At 41.0% G+C, this 17073-nt stretch overlaps 2 protein-coding genes across 7 annotated transcripts in view; both read left to right on the forward strand.

Moving 5' to 3' along the window:
• The window catches only part of SERPINB11 (serpin family B member 11), a 74571-nt gene extending 68685 nt beyond the window's left edge, over positions 1-5886 (forward strand). For all 4 annotated transcript variants that reach the window (XM_023242077.2, XM_045041077.1, XM_006938963.5 and 1 more), the window contains exons 6-8: positions 1456-1598; positions 2737-2892; positions 5001-5886. In XM_023242077.2, the coding sequence (XP_023097845.2) occupies positions 1456-1598; positions 2737-2892; positions 5001-5405 (704 nt within the window). In that variant the 3' untranslated portion in view covers positions 5406-5886. The remainder of the gene's footprint in view (positions 1-1455; positions 1599-2736; positions 2893-5000) is intronic.
• A 151-nt stretch (positions 5887-6037) lies between these two features.
• SERPINB7 (serpin family B member 7) overlaps positions 6038-17073 on the forward strand; it is a 66018-nt gene continuing 54982 nt past the window's right edge. The window contains exons 1-2 of one of the 3 annotated variants that reach the window (XM_045041076.1): positions 6038-8682; positions 8761-8891. In XM_045041076.1, coding sequence (XP_044897011.1) covers positions 8793-8891 — 99 coding nt within the window. In that variant the 5' untranslated portion in view covers positions 6038-8682; positions 8761-8792. Of the gene's footprint in view, positions 8683-8760; positions 8892-9708; positions 10844-13944; positions 14073-17073 lie in introns of those variants that run through there. The other 2 variants (XM_023242078.2, XM_045041075.1) reach the window with 2 other exon arrangements.

Raw genomic sequence — 17073 nt, forward strand, 5'->3', positions numbered from 1 at the left:
CATCCAACAATACGCACAGTCTCCAAATAACAATACTAATAAAATATAACAGTAGCTTAAGATGTTGTTTGGAGTTCTTTTTGTCCTTTGGGTCTATCCCACTAGAGGTGCACAAAGTACCATGCTGAAATCCTCATCTGTGTGGTTATGCCATCAACTCATTGTACTGGTAGTCTCTGAGGTTTATGAATGTAGGCAATCATATTCCTTGATACAGGAGAAATAAAGCTTATTAAGTAATAAAATTAGGATGAAATAACATCAAAGTATTAAATTAAAGCTAATTGCATTTGTGAAGAACATGTCAGTAGTACAAAATAAATACTTCTCTGAGCCTAAAGACTGCCCCTAACATATTTGTATCTCACTATTTCACTAATCAGTGAAGTGTCAACAATATTTTGTTGATGGGTGGACTGATGGGTGTTATTCAAGTTTAGTAATAGGTGACAAGATTAAAATATGCATTTATTCAGTTCTTTGTATTAAGTTAGAAAATGCTTGGAAAGGTCTACACATTTTCAGATCTGTTAATTTACTTGGAACAGTAGTGGAAAAATTAAGCCTAGAGTCTGATGTTCCAGATATCCTTATGTTTCCTATTGCTAGCTTGTATTGCATTAAGGTTTTGTAAATTGCAGTGTACCAGGGTGCACCAAGGGGGCTTGGTGTTCAATTTGAACAGTATATTAACAAAGCAGTAAACATCTTGTATGCTTTTTATAAATTCTGATTTTTAGATATGTATTTACTTTAAGTGTTGGTATATACTTGTGATACACGAATTGCTAGTACATTGTAAGAATCAGTGAATCTTTTGAATGCTTAACCTATATGGATGTGGTGAAGTGCTGGTAAGTATGAAGCCTGATAACTATTAAAGGGAAGCCATAAGAAATTATTAAAGATTTTCTAAATAAGCAGTAATGTATAGGAAGGCATTGGATATGACTAGGTATCAGACAGGTGGATCATTAGCTGATATACTAACTACTCTCTGGATGCCATCTTCTGATTAGAAATAACAAAGCATTCAATCCTGTGATATAAACTTCATTTGACAAGGACAGCCTCCATGGCCAGGAGATAAAAGGGTTCTTCTGGTGTCTCAAATTTATAACTAGCCTTGAAAAGGAAATGGTTCCAGGGCTGCCTGGGTGGCTCAGTCGGTTTGAGCGTCTGACTTTGGCTCAGGTCATATCTCACAGTTTGCGGGTTTGAGCCACGTTGGGCTCCGCACTGACAGCTCAGAGCCTGGAGCCTGCTTCAGATTCTGTGTCTCCCTCTCTCTCTGCCCCTCTCCTGATCGCGCTCTGTCTCTCCCTCAAAAGCAAATAAACATTAAAAAAAATTAAATGGTTCCAGATTTCTAGTGAATGTTCAACTCTCTGTTATCAATAAACCCAAGTTCTAATCCAAATATATTATCTTCTTTTTTTGAATTATTATTATAAGGAAAAGTCACAAACCTCTTTGGAAAGGGCACAATTGATCCTTCTTGTGTAATGGTCCTGGTGAATGCCATATATTTCAAAGGACAATGGCAAAATAAGTTTCAGGAAAGAGAGACAATTAAAACCCCTTTTCTGCTAAGTGAGGTAAGTATTTTGTTTTCAGACTGATGATAAATTCTGGAGAATGTTAAGGCCAATTTAGAAAGTTTCAGTGAAGACACTGGTCTAGGTTTCTTTCTTTTTTTAAAAATGTTTATTGGGGCGCCTGGGTGGCGCAGTCGGTTAAGCGTCCAACTTCAGCCAGGTCACGATCTCGCGGTCCGTGAGTTCGAGCCCCGCATCGTGCTCTGGGCTGATGGCTCGGAGCCTGGAGCCTGTTTCCAATTCTGTGTCTCCCTCTCTCTCTGCCCCTCCCCCGTTCATGCTCTGTCTCTCTCTGTCCCCAAAATAAATAAAAAAAGTTGAAAAAAAAATTTTTTTTAATGTTTATTATTTATTTATTTATTTACTTATTTATTTGGGCAGGGCGTGAATGGGGGAAAGGCAGAGAGAGAGAGGGAGACACAGAATCCAAGGCAGGCTCCAGGCTCTGAGCTGTCAGCACAGAGCCTGATGTGGGGCTCGAACTCATGAACTGCGAGTTCACAACCTTAGCCGAAGTTGGACACTTGACCGACTGAGTCACCCAGACGTCCCTCCATAGGTTTCTTTAATTGTGTTTTCTGTGAATTTCACTTTCATTTTTCCTCACGAAGTGCCAGTAATCTTTCTCATGGGGCCCATAACTAGAGCCTTTGGAGACTGGCACCCCTCTCGCAGATAAGAGAGCCTGTTCCCGTAGCCACGCATTCTGTCCACGTGTGCTGGGGTTGCTTTCTCAGCACAACACAGCTCTCCGTATTACTTTTCTCCTAGAGAGCCTCCAATTGGATTAGCAAAGAAAATGATCCTATGATGTCATTTTTCCACATAAATCATCTTAGGTGGTAATGCTAGCTTCGTTTTGAATGCGTCTCAAGCTAATATATAAAAGAAATTTTATATGTAGATGACTGTATATAGTATTTGAACTAGACAGGCTCTAACAATGACTTATTTTAAAATAAAAAATTCATAACCTTTGCAAAGGAAAGTAATAAAGGATGTCCTTTATTGGTTTTATTTTACCCACGCCTTTAGTGTTAATGCAAATATTCATGTTTTGCGAAAACATCAGCATACGTACCTGTGCATGCAAATATGTGACTGTTGTACCTAATGAGAACCCCCCTTTTTTTAATAGGGTAAAAGCGTACTTGTGGAAATGATGTATCAAACGGGAACATATAAATTAGCCTTCATAAAGGAGCCGCGGATGCAAATTCTGGAGCTGCCCTACGTGAACCACAAACTAAGCATGATTGTTCTGCTTCCCGCGGGCACAGCCAGCCTGGAACAGGTGAAGTTAGAGAATGCTAATGTGAAGAAGAAACACATGTGCACGTGTGTGTGACGCTAGTGTGGTCAGTCCCTAATTCAGTCACACGCGGGGTTCAGCGGTAGGCCGCAGGGGCTGTGAGAGGAAGGGGGACCCTGGGCCCTGCCTTCGGGACCATGCATTTCAGGGGGAATAATCTGTTCTTCCATAAAAGAGGGCACAAGGGGGCAAAAGTGCCATCTTGTACTACTACATGCACCTGCTGCTTACTTGACATTTGGGAAGCATCTTTCTCTAGTGATGGATTTGTAATGCCGGTTAGGGTCTTAGTACACAGCAATCTGATTAAGCCACCTTCCACTCGGGAGCAGTTTTTCCAACCCAGTTATAACATGCTTTCATGAGGCAACCACTCTTTCTTAGCATCCTGCTATTGTAGGGGAAATGAGTGCCACAGCCATTGAGAAAAGGTCATGGTGGTGGCAGGGGTTTGGGTCAAAGCCCCCCTCCCTGGCTGCAGCCAAAACTGCCTAGCGCAGAAGCAGGCAAGCCACTGACATGGAGTGAGCGCACCTCGCCAGCCTTGCTGGAACTCTCCAGTGTTCTGCGGCAATGACAAAGAGGAAGCTGAGGTACACGCACGGATGGGATGGGCCCAGCCAGAGGTTTCTAAGGCAGGGAGCGCCTGCTTGAGGTTAAACAATGTGGCACGGGCGGGTGGGGCCTAGGGAAGGCTTCTTGAAGCACCTGGGTTGGAAGGTGTGTGTGTGGGCCTCTAGGAAGAGAAGCATGGCTGTGGCCAGGAGAACAGGTGTGATACTGGCGTGGCCGGTTCAGAGGGGCTCAGACCTCTGGGCACCTGTTGTGGACTGCCAGGGAAGATATTTGGAGGCAGATAGCATTTTGGAAGCAGTGTAGAAGTGGTCTTTATTAGCTTGTGATGCATTCATTTATCTGTTCGTTCAGCCATTCATACACCAAACATTGTTTACACTGAGAATTCTAGTGGGTTCTGGAACATAGAACATAGACGTAGTGGGTTCTGAAACATAGACAAACATGTGGTTCCAACACACAGTTATAAATAGCATGTAACAAGTGCCATGATACTCTGCCGGAAGTCCTGTGGGAGTAGAGAGAGTGGACAATGAGGGGATCTGGAAGGCTCCTAGTAGAGTAACCTTGATGTCGCACAGGTGGAGGGGTAGAAGATGAATAGGTGAACAAGGGTACCCTGTGGTTCCAGCTAGAGCAAAATGCTCATGAAAATGCCCTAGAGATATGAGACCAGCAAGACAGAGTTGCATCATGGTAACTCTGATTAGGGCAGAAAAGGACAAAAGGAAAAGATAGTTTATGTCTGATTGTATATTGTCAGGATGGAGAGAAGGTGACAAAAAGTTTTCAACTCTTGTCGTGGGATGATGGGCTTTGGCCTGCTGGTCTTGGAGCTGTGGGGAGGACTGGCTGGAGGGATCACATGCCCAAGGGGAGCGGTTTGAAGGGCTTACACAGAATGATGGCACTGGGTGGGGGGGATGAGAAGGGGCCTGGTAGGCTACATGGCTGAGCGGAGGTGTGGAAGGTGTGTAGGACTTCAGTTCTTCGGGACTTCGGGAGTAGTCGCATAGCAGAGGCAGTGAGGGCAAGGGCAAAGCCAGGAGGGAAGCCAGGTGTAATGAGGGGACCCTGGCATCACAGAAGTCAAGTGAGCAACAAATTTGTAATAGAGGGTGCGATTTAATGTTTCGGAGTTGAGAACCAAATCAAGAAATGGTGACTTCATCCAGGAAACACAAGGACTTCAGAGGCAAGAGAGGGAGTTTAGGTGAAGTCTGCATCTGAGGGAGTTAAGGCAGAAGACTGTAGGATACACGTTTGGGGCGTTTACTTATGAAACATCGATGAAAAGTAGACAATAGAATGGGGAAGATGTGGCTGAATGCAACATTCTTTGTGTTTTTTGTTTTTTTTTTTGTTTTTTCCCAGATAGGACTTGAGCATATTTTCAAGGTACAAAAGAAAGCAATACATGGAATCATGCACACTGAGAATTATAAAACGAATGGCATTTAATGCCACAGGCACGTGTTTGGCTTACATGGGCTCATCTGTGTTTTGTCTCTTAGATAGAGAAACAGCTGAACATGAAGACGTTTTACGAGTGGACCAGCTCTGCTAACATGGTAGAGAGGGAAGTTGAAGTGCATATCCCCAGGTTCAAACTTGAAATGAAGTATGAGCTAAATGCTTTGCTAAACTCCCTTGGGATGACAGATGTCTTCAACGAAATCAAAGCTGATCTCTCTGGAATATCACCAGCCAAAGGCCTGCATTTATCAAAGGTCATCCACAAGTCATACGTGGATGTCAATGAAGAGGGCACCGAGGCAGCAGCAGCTACTGGGGACAGCTTCGTTGTAAAAAGACTCCCCATCCGAGCTCAGTTCATGGCGAACCACCCTTTCCTGTTTTTCATAAGGCACATCCCTACCAACATGATCGTCTTCTGTGGCAAGCTCGCCTCTCCCTAAACAAGTGGGGCTGAGGGGGGCTCAGGGTCACAGAAGAGTACAGGGACAAACCCATGACTAAAAGTAGCTCATCCCTTACACACCTCTGTGCCTTACTTTGCTCATCAGCAAAATGGGTCTAGGATCTCTCTCAACTGATACCTTGAATTGGTGAACCCTAAAATTATGGAAATCATGGAAGAAGATACATTTACAAAAAAAGCTTCTCTGGTTCTCTTATCTTTGGGGCCTCATTTAAGTGCTATCTGGGTGACATGATCAAGTCGATCAGAACAGTTTTCAAGGGTTAGATTTACTTGACTTGTATATATCAGTGATCTCTTGAACAAGTGACCAATCTACCTTCAGAAAACTAAATTAAGGGCTTCAGCTTTGGTTGGATTTTTAAATATTATAGTTTTCCTTGCATGTGTAGACATAACATCATGAATTTTAGTTCAAAATTCTGTATTCATTACAATAAATATATAAAATGCCTTCAGTTCTGTGAAGATTTTTAATATACTCCAGTAATTAAATGACTTACCAAAGGAGACTGAAGAAGGAGAAGTCTAAATCAACATTTTCGTGGAATTTTTGGCCAAATGTTTTCAAGCCCTAAATTGGATAACTGATTTTTCTTTTTGCCTCCCTCCCTTCCTTTATTCTTTCCATTTTTCCTTCATTTTTCTCTCTTTCCCTCCCTCCTCTCCTCTCTCTCCTTCCTTCCTACCTTCTTCCCCCCCCCTCTCTTTTTTTTCAATAATGCAATGAATAAAAATTCAGAACAGCAAAAACAGAAATCAATCAGGAGATTTTTATTTAAAAGATAACCTTTTTTAAAAAAAATCCTCCTTAATTTCTACTCAAGATAACATGAAGTGATAATCAGATAATAATGGCCATGATACGTTTACTGCCTTTTCAGTGCCCTCTTCATAAATGCTTCCTACCAGAACTCTCTCAGAGATGTGAACAAAGCATAGGGGCCTTCAGTTCTCTCTTCCATAACCCAATCTTAGAAGAGGCAGTCCATAACAGGCCACTGCTTCCCCCCCAAGGTGATGGGACACCCTCTTTTTCTACTGACAGTGGTGGCAGCCAGTGATGGCTTTTTTTTCCGCATCAGGGCACTGAAGGATGGGCTATCCTAATGATCCTTTATAAGCCCATTTGTCACATGGCATAAAGCCAAGAGGCCACGTTGGCCTACTTCACAGAATAACCCAGTGGTCCCCGAGCACAGAGGGTTTCACTGTGCTACAGTGGAGATACCTGAAGCAACAATGATGGGTGGAGAAAAGAGTTGTATCTTGGCATCTACTATTCACTTTAAACATCCTGAAGAAATGATGACTAGGACCTGTCCAGTGAATGCCACGTCCTTCTGTGTGAACCTGGCATATGCTGTATAGGAACTCAGGGGTATCACATAGGCCAAGTGCTGTGGGCTTGACCATAGCAGAGCATCATGGTTCTCACTTGGCTTGGCCTCTGTCTGTTAAAAAGACTCAGACTGAGTGCTCACAGGCTGCAGTCCTAGAACCCCAAAACCCGCTTGAAGGGATGGGGACTGAGCTGGTGATGGTCATCGTTTAGAGTCAAAGCCACGAATAAGTCTCAGAAAGGGGCCTTCGGAAACACCAGTGTGAGTGCTGGGATAGGAGAGGAGGACTTGGAGAGACAGTGACTAGACTAAATCAGCCTGGGAGAGCAAAGCTGGGAGGGGTGCTGGAGTCATTCCCCGAAGTCTCTTTGTAGGATGGGGAGCTTTTTAGGGCCCCCAGGCACCCGTTGCAGGGAGTATGGCCAGAGTTGCAAAAGATGAGCCCTTAAAATGCAGTTAAGTGAAGGTCCTCATGCTGAAGTCAGAATGAGGCCCCCTTTTATTAGGGAAATTGCTAAAGACTACGTGCAAAAAGTCAGCTAAGCAGTGTGTTAATCAACTTAATGGTTTTGTTTTTCAAGGTTGAATTTCTAGATGATTGTTCTTTATGACCAGGAAGGGTCAGGCATGAAGGCCGTGGACAATGCTCATGGCTCAAGGCATTCCCTAAGAGCAGCTGTGAAAACATGTCCTAAGGCCTTGCACCTGCTGCAGCCTTTCCCTTTTGAGGTCTTTTCCTTTGATGTTTTTCTTCTACATCTCCCCCAGATACGGAGAACACAGCTATTTTCACTCTTCCAAGAGCTAACATTATATGTCAATTATATCTCAGTAAAAAAAAAAAATGGGCAAAGGACCTGGAAAGACATTTCTCCAAAGAAGGCCTCCAAAAAGCCAACAGGTACATGAAAAGATTACTCAACATCACTAATCGTCAGGGAAATGCAAATCAAAACCACAATGAGATATCACCTCACACTTGTTAAGATGGCCGTGTCAAAAAGAAAAGCACTAACCAGTGTTGGCAAGGATGTAAATAAAAGGGAACCTTATGCACGGTCAGTGGCAGTGTAAATTGGTTTAGCCATTACTGCAACAGTACAGAGGTTCCTCAGAAAGTTAAAAACAGAACTGCTATGAGATCCAGCAATCCCATCTCTGGATACAGATCCAGTGGAAATGAAGTAAGTGTATGGAAGATGTATCTGTACTCCCAGGTTCATTGCAGGACTATTCATAATATCCAAGACAGGAGAACAACCCAAGTATCCATCACGGAGAACCATGAAACTGTTGAATATGACACCATATCGGAGGATACGTGTATGACTAATGCCAGATGTTAATAATGGGGAAATTCAGAGGGATGGGCAAAGGGAGTAGATAGGAAGTCTTTTTGCTCGATTTTTCTGTAAAGCTAAAACTGCTCCAAAAAACTTAAAGACTAATAGTTAAAAGAAAAAAAAAGTAGGGAGGAAATCTCCTTTACATGGATTTCAAAAACCAAAAAGTCTCTACTTTTTTTTTTAGGTGTTTTCTGATAGTATTTTGTTTTCATTTCTATCAGTTTTATTCCCTTTCATACTTAAACACACTTCTTAGTTTATCAGTCGTCTTTTTTTCTCTCTCTTATTTCAGGAACACTGAACCCCCAGATCAGTGTTTGGTATATACAATGTCACAGTGACTCAGGCAAAATCGCTGCTTTCCTAACTGCATTCACATCCTCACTATAATGTACAGGGAAGCCTGGGACGCCCCCCTGGATAGTAAATAGCATCAAACCAGATTCTGCGTCCTTGTGCATCAACGGGGCATAGAACGTTGGACTTTTCTCGGATCTCTCTTTTCAGAGTGACCTCCTCCATGTGAAATTACTGCACAGTTAAAGATGAAGTGAAAAAAAATATGGTACAGTGAGAGATTTGTCTGTGTGTTTACTGATAAGTATAGCTTTTTCTCTTGACTTCTAAATTTTTTTTTTTTCAGGAGCAGAATGGAATGGCAGAAATGAAGACTTAATGGAGACGCTTCTTGGGGAGAAATCCCCCTCAGACTTCTGCATTGAGGAATCTAGATCCTTCTCCCCATGCTGTCCTTGGAGTGCCTGGATTAGTGGGGTAACCAAAATACTGGTGTGACTGGCCCAGTCTTGGCTCACCTCTGTTGTCCTTGTGTAACAACCAACAGCTTCCCATTTCATGCTCAAAAGTATCCTGGTTTGGATTATAAGTTATATGGTTTTCCTACCTTAATCCTACTGGATATTATGTCATGGTCTGTGGTCATCCTATCAAATGGCTGTTAGTTACCTAAGGCAACAGAAAAGGGCAGCTGGAAGGAGGCTCCAGTTCTCCCGGCAGCTATAACACTGATGCTCGACCAGCTCTTGGTGTTTGCTTTCATGTCCCATGTTCCTTTGATTCACTTCCTGAGAGTGTCATCCCTCGTCTTGTTTTGGGGCCTTTCTCGGGGAAGCTGCTCCTTCTATGTCTTATTGTGGGGGAACCTTCTTTTGTTTCTTTCCATTGGTGGCACTTGATTTTTTCTTTGGGTCAGTAGAGAAAGCGGAGTTCAGTGAGGCACCCAGCCCACCCTCAGTCCGACACAAAAAAGCACGTGTACCTCCAGTCAGCCCCAGATTTGCTGCCCAAGAGTGAATGACTTTAAAAGATTGTTGTCATTTCATTATTCATTTATAACCTGGTTAATTTTTGGAAGATCTATTTCTGGAGCACCTAAGTTCTAAGCCTTGTGTGTATTATTATACATATTATTTATGTATTTTATTCATTATATACATATATACATATACATATATATATATACATATATGAATTTATGTATATATAAAATGAATACCAAAGAGCCTCAGAGCCTCAGTCCTTGTCTTCATAAACAGAGAAGACAGACTTCAGAACAGTAATGCCACTTGGGTGCTGGGCGCTGTGAGAAGGCTTCGATGGGCAAGGACAAGCGTTGAGTGATGGGTGGGGACCTCCGAGTGCGGAACGCTGTAAGCCATTTCAGGGAATGAGGACTTTCTTCCGAGACAAATGACTTGATCAGATTTGCATTCTGGAAACATCAGTTGAGCTTCTAAATGGCCACCTTTGTAATGGGAAAGATGCAGTATAAGCTACATAAAGTACATCATAAGGAGTATTTTCCATGTTAACAATTATTTTGACAGAACCCGAAGAGGCTAGAGGTGCGGGTACAACGCCTGCTCATGGTTTGTTTTGGTTATATGTAGATAGCATCTTTGACAATTTAGGTGTGACAGTGAAGGCGCCGTTAAGATGCTTAAATGGGTGATGGAAATGTCCGGTAATGTGGACATGAGTCAGCGTCGCTCACAGCAGCTCTGATACATCTATGCCAAGAATCCCCCAGTCTAGTCCCCAAGCATCTTTGACCATCAATGTAGAAAAGACTCATGTGAAGAGGTAATAAGGCTGTTGGCTGACATTTACCAGTGTGGGTTTGGCAGGGTTTCTAGGTTCTGTACGCAATCTTCAGATTTATTTTTTAAAATACTGCTTTCTATTAATTAAATCTTTGTAAGTCTTACAGAACTTACACCAAACCAACAGACTTTTCCTGCGCTTGTTCCCACTGGTTACTGTGGGTCCTTCAGAATCCCACCCCTTACTTCCATAGTGCCCCAAATCCTCTCTGGGACTCCCCACTTTTCCCTTCCCTGTGGTTGGCTCAGTGTCGAATCTGCTCACAGAAGCCACCTGTGATGTCACTAATGGGTCCACGAAGGGGCCACCCTCTGTTGGTGCTGTGTCCAGAACCGCATTGGGTTAGGCCTGGACCTGCTGCCCCTGTCCAGTGGGCCCAAGGATTTGGTGTGAGGAGGCAATTCGTTGCTTGCAGTGGAAGCTGGGGTCGGAAAACTCTCACTACCTGTTTGCCGTATCCCATCCCGTCATTCCCAAGCAAGGCTGCATTGCTGTCGCAGTCTTGTTCAAGGATGACGCAGAGGCTATTTGAACTGCCCCATGAAGCTTTTTGCCCTGAGACTCAGGCTCGAGTGTGGGAGGGACATGACCTGAGAATACAGGTGGGCTGCTTATACAATTGCCCTTCATCTCTGAACCTGAGCCACTGTCCTTGGTTCATGGACGCCCTGACTCTTCTCCTGAACATGAATTCTTTCCAGGATGCCTCTTGGTTCCTCATGCATATGGGCTCCAGTGCGCTCTCCCACCTGTGTGCCCATGCCACCTGAATTCCTGCGTGGACCACAGGTCCATCTGGCCATGCTCCCAGTTTTCACTTATACATATCAGCCTCCAAACTTCTAATTCGCAGCCTCACTACACACAGTCCCTCTTCTCTGTTTTGCTTTTCTCATTAATACTTGTCACTCTCATTATATATTTTATTTATTTAGTTTAGTGACAGTCTTTCCCCACTAGTATGTGAACTTCATAAGGGCCGTTTTTTAAAATATTTTTTTGTTGTCTCAGTGCCAGTAATGTGTAGAGCATAACAGATGCTCAATAAATGCCAGTTGAATCAGTTGAGGAATTAAATCATTAAATCCTTCAGTACGTCGAGTGTCTACTATGTTCTTGATTTGGGAGATGAAGAGCATTAATTGGTCTGAGTGAGATATGCTGAATGGGGGCTAATGCAGTGAACTTGGCCCATGGCAGAACTCATGTGACAATTCTAATAGGATTGCTTATAGTGAAATTAAGATGACCCCAGGCCGCAATGTGGAAAAATGTTTTATTTCTGCATGCGCAATCTCTTCTGACAAAGAAGATGAAAGAGCCTGTATGCTCCGATGTAAGATAGGTTTAAGATGCACCTTGTGTTGAGCTGGGTTTCCCAGAACATCTAAACCACAGTTGAGGAGAGTCCATGACCACTGAAGTCAGCTGACCCGTTGCAATGATGCTTATAAGTGAAAGGGGACGTCCAACCTGTGTAACTGAGTGCAAGGTGCTGATAACAGCGAGCTGAGCAGTTTAGCAGTTGCTAGTTTGTTAGGACACCATTCAAATCAAGTCAAATTGTGAAGGATGGCCAAGAGTCTTCTGGCATCTCCAAAACAAAATTTCGTAGTGTTATATAACATGACCAGATTTTGAAATTACTTCGGCTAAATTTTACTCAGCTTCCTCCCCACCCCCAGATTTTTATTTAAATTCTAGTTCGTTGACATACAGTGCAATTTTGGTTTCAGGAGTAGACATTAGTGGTTCATCACTTACAAGCAACATCCAGTGCTCAGCACAAGTGCCCTCCTTAATACCCATCACCCAGCTAGCCCATCCCCCAGTCACCTCCCTCCCTTAACTGTTTGTTCTCTATCTTTAAGTCTTCAAGGGTCTCTTACGATGTGTTTCCCTCTCTCTCGTTTCCCCTCTGCTATATGGTCATCTGTTTTGTTTTCTTAAATTCCACCTGTGAGTGAAATCATACGGTATTTGTGTTTCTCTGACTGACTTATTTTGCTCAGCATAATACACTCTAGCCCCATCCACATTGTTGCAATGGTAAGATTTCATTCTTTTTTATCGCTGAGTAACATCCCATGGTATTTAGATACTATCTCTTCTTTATCCGTTTTGTAGTCGGTGGACATTTGGGCTCTCTCCATAGTTTGGCTGTTTGTTGATAATGCTGCTATAATATTGGGGTGCATGTACCCCCTCAAATCTCTACTTTTGTATCCTTTGGGTAAATACCTCGTAGTGCAATTGCTGTATTGTAGGGTAATTCTATTTTTAACTTTTTGAGGAAGCTCCGCAGCATTCTCCTGAGTGGCTGCACCAGTTTGCGTTCCCACCAACAATGTAAGAGGACTCCCCTTTCTCCACATCCTGGCCGACATCTGTTGTTTCTTGTGTTGTTAGTTTTAGTCGTTCTGACAGGTATGAGGTGGTATCTCATATTCAGCTTTTATGCTAAGTTACCACCTCTTTGCCAGTCAGTGTGTCTTAGGCTCTTCCTGCTGGGTGAGACCATAGTATAAGATGTGAAAGAACATAATCTGCTTATGGGAGACCGTGATGACAGTAATGGCAGTGGGAACTAAATTTATTGAGGTATTACTACATGCCAGCCACCATTTTAAGCATTTTACCAATTTGATCCCCACAACTGTATGTGATGTCCCTCGGTCACTTGGACTGAGTAAGAATGAGTAACTTACCTAAGGTCACACTGTTGGTTGTAGGGCCAAAATGTGAGCCCCAGCAGCTTGACTTTAGAGTCTGTGTTCTGTCCTCTGCGCCATTGCTGTAATGCTACTTGGTACATTTGTGAAAGTTGGAGCAGGGGGTTAGATTGGCAATTTAAAGGCCTGTGTTCTAACTCTGCTTCTTCCACACTCCCCTTTAAGTCCTATCGTCCTTAAACACTTTGGGCTAATTGACACTTGCTTAAAGGCTCTAGATGTATTGGGGCAGCTCCCCTTCCTATCACTAGATGGCAGAGTTGGTGGCGGGAGGGAGGGGAAGGTGTGGTATAGATGTATGTATGGTATTTAATTTGTAAATCTCTATCCTACTGGTAAAATAGTTTATGGACTATTTCAGTTGGTATTATAAATATTCATTACATCTCTATTCATTAAATTTCTTTCAGTTTGTATTTAATAGTTCCCCCTTTTCCTATTTGTTCAATGTATACAGTATCTACAAAAGGAGTATAAGTCAGATAGCAGGGAATTTGGCTGCCTCGTTCATGACAATGACCAGAACAGTATCTGGCCTATAGTCAGGACTCAAAATTATTTGAGGTTTTCTTTTTTTTTTTTTTTTTTTTTTATGTTGTAAGGATTTCCTTTCCCTTTGCATTTTGAACAAATGTTAGTGTTATAGAAAAGTTGAAAACATAATGCAGAGTTGCCTTCTATCTGTCACTCCATTTCCTGTAACGTTAACGTCTTACATTACCTTAGTGCAGATATCAAGAATAAAAAATTAACATTGGTACGGCCTTATTAATTAAACTATAAACCTTACTTGAATTACACCCATTTTTTTTCCCCGCTAATGTTCTCTTTCTGTTTTGGGCCCATACTTAGGGTTTCACATTATATTTAGTTATTATGTTTTCTTAGTCTTCTCCAGTTCTGTAAAAATTCCTTGATTTTTCCTGGTGTTTCATGACCTTGACAGTTTTTATTGATCCATTATTCTACAGAATGTCCACTAGTTTGGATTTGTCCAATGTATTCTGCTAATTGGAGTGAGGTATTGCGTTTGGGGCAAGAAAACCAGAAGAATGATGTGCTCTCATCTGTGCACCACATCAGGGTGTTCATGATGTTGGTATGTCTTATTGCTGGTGATGTTTACCTTGATCGCTTGGATGATGTGATGATTGCTAGGTTTCTCCATTATAAAGGTACTTTTTTATCCCTTTGTCTTACTAAACACCTTTGAGGAGATTTTTTTTGGAGATGATGCAAATCTAGTCTCCCCTCAAGCTTTGCCCACAAATTTTAGCATCTTTTTCTGCTGTACATTGCCGTATGATCCATTTGGCCAATCGCTATACTGTTGGCCTCAGTGTTTATTCTTCTATGACCCTCTAGGTACTTGCACTGGAGTGTGGATAAGAGACAGTGAAGTGTGCATATATTGTACATCTACTACCTATTTGCTGGTTCAGATAAAGATTATTTTACTGACGTGTAATTAAATTCCCCAACTGGATCTCTCTGGACCTCAATTTGGATATTTTTAAAGTAAGAAACTATGCTCTGAAAAAAATATTGGAAGCAAATTTCAACAGTAATGAACGGAATAGGATCCACCCTCTTATATCCATTGAAAATTTAAAGAGACATTGTATTTGCAAAAATTTACCCAGTGTGTAAACATTAGAAATCATAGGTAATCATAAAGAAAAAAAAAACCTCATTAATTCTTCCTTGAACTCTAACATTTGTTAAGATTATGCCAGTATCCTTTATAATTTTCCTATGTATATATACACGTATATTTAAATTTCTGTTTTAAGAAGGCTTATATTGCATATATCATGTTAAACTTGATTTGTGTACTTAAAACATTAAATAATTCTTAAGAGCAGTACAGTGTTCATTTACAGGATACAGCAGGATTTCTATAAATAATTCCTTATTATTGTATATTTTCAGTTGGTTTACTTTTTAAATTTTAAACGTATCAGATGATAGTTTGCGATAATATTTGAGGGCTACTTGCCCCCTTGATGTCTCAGATCCACCTCTAGGCTTTCTGTGTACATCGGCTTCATGAAGAAAGAGAATGCTCTGGGCAGTGAAGGGGTTCCTCAGTGGATTTTCTAGTTAATAGCCTTGAAAGTCAAGCTTTTGTTTGCATATACCTGAATTTGGGAGACCAGGCTTTTTGAATTTCCAAGATTTGGCACTAAAAATGCAGGATGCAAACCATGAGAGAAGCAGAATATGCAGTTAATTTGACACGTGTGTGTGCATTTCTGCTGAGTATGTATATAGTGCTGAAAACAGCTTATGCATAGACTTATAATCAGTTTGAGATACTGCCAGAGAGTATCCCAAAGTAGAGTTTGCACCAGCAATGTATGAGAAGTTCTTGTTCAAATCTTTTGCACATTTTTCTGTTGGGTTTTCTTTCCTTTTATTACTAATTTGTAGAACACGCTTCATGTATTTGGATAACAGATCTTTGTCATAAATATTTTTTGCAAATATCTTCTATCAGTTTCTGGCTTATGTTTTCACTCTCTTGAAGGTGTCCCTTTGATGACCAGAAAGTTCTTAATTTTAATGGAATCAATTTATCAATCTTTTCCTATACGGCTAATGCTTTTTGTTATCCGTTCAAGAAATTTTTGTCTAAACCTAGTTAATGAAGATATTCCCCATTGTTATCTTCTAGAAGTTTTAGTGTTAAATCATTTCCCTTAAGAACTATAATCCATCTGGTATCTATTTTTGTGAAGGCTGTGAAGCATAGGTCAAACTTCATTTGTTTAAAAGAAGTGTGGCTATCCGTATTCCCTCCCTCTTCCCCTACTTAGTAGTGTCTTTGTTTTAAATAAAAATCAAATTGGTTGATCTGTTTCTAGCTTCTCTATTCTGCTCTATTGGCCTGTTAGTCTGTCCTTCCACTAATACCACTCTTAATTTCTATAGCTTTCTAAGTTTGGCATCTCCTAATGGAAGGCTCCAACTTTGTTTTTATATTTCAAGGTTGTCTTCTTTTATGTATATAAATTTTTATATTTGTATGTAAATTTTAGAATTAGCCCATCAGTCAAGGGGAATTAAGGAGGACACTTGTGGGGATGAGCACTGGGTGTTATATGTAAGTGATCAATTACTAAATTCTATTCCTGAAATCATTATTACACTACATGTTAACTAACTTGGATATAAATTTTAAAAAAATAATAAAAAAATATGGGCAGAGGACATGAATAGACATTTTTCCAAAGAAGACATATAGATGGTCAACAGGCACATGAAAAGATGCTCTTTATCACTAATCATCAGGGAAATGGAAATCAAAAGCTCATTGAGATACCACCTCACACCTGTCAGAATAGCTAAAATCAAATACAAAAAAAATAACAAGTGTTGGCAAGGATGTGGAGAAAAAGGAAACACATGTACTGTTGGTAGGAATGCTAGCTGGTGCAGTCACTGTGGAAAACAGTATGGACATTCTCCCCAAAATTAAAGATGAAATTACCATATGGTCCAGTAATTCTGCTACTGTGTATTTACCCAAATAAAAGAGATATTATGTGCCCCTGTGTTTATTTCAGTATTATTTATAATAACCAAGTTATGGAAGCCATCCAAGTGTCCATCAATAGATAAATGGATAAAAAGATGTGGTTTAATATACACATACATACTATGGAATACTAACTACTCAGCCATAAGAAAGAATGAAATCTTGCCCTTTGCAACAAATGGATGGAGCTACAAGATATAATGCTAAGTGAAATAAGTCAGAGGAAGACAAATACCACATGATTTCTTTCATTCATATGTGGAATTTAAAAAACAAAACAAATGAATAAAAGAGAGAGAGAGAAACCAAAAACCAGACTCAAATATAAACAATAAACTGGTGGTTGGTTGCTGAAGGGGAGGCAGGTGGAGGGATGAGTGGAATTGGTAAAAGGACTAAATACACTTATAATGAGCACTAAGTAATATACAGAATTGTTGGAATCATTATATTGTACATATGAAACTAATACAATACTGTATGTTAATTATACTTGATTTAAAAATGTCTAAAAAATTTCAAAAAATCATCCCATCAGTTTACAAATACATACACATAA

The sequence above is a fragment of the Felis catus genome, chromosome D3 (assembly GCF_018350175.1).
Source record: "Felis catus isolate Fca126 chromosome D3, F.catus_Fca126_mat1.0, whole genome shotgun sequence".
Classification (NCBI taxonomy): domain Eukaryota; kingdom Metazoa; phylum Chordata; class Mammalia; order Carnivora; family Felidae; genus Felis; species Felis catus.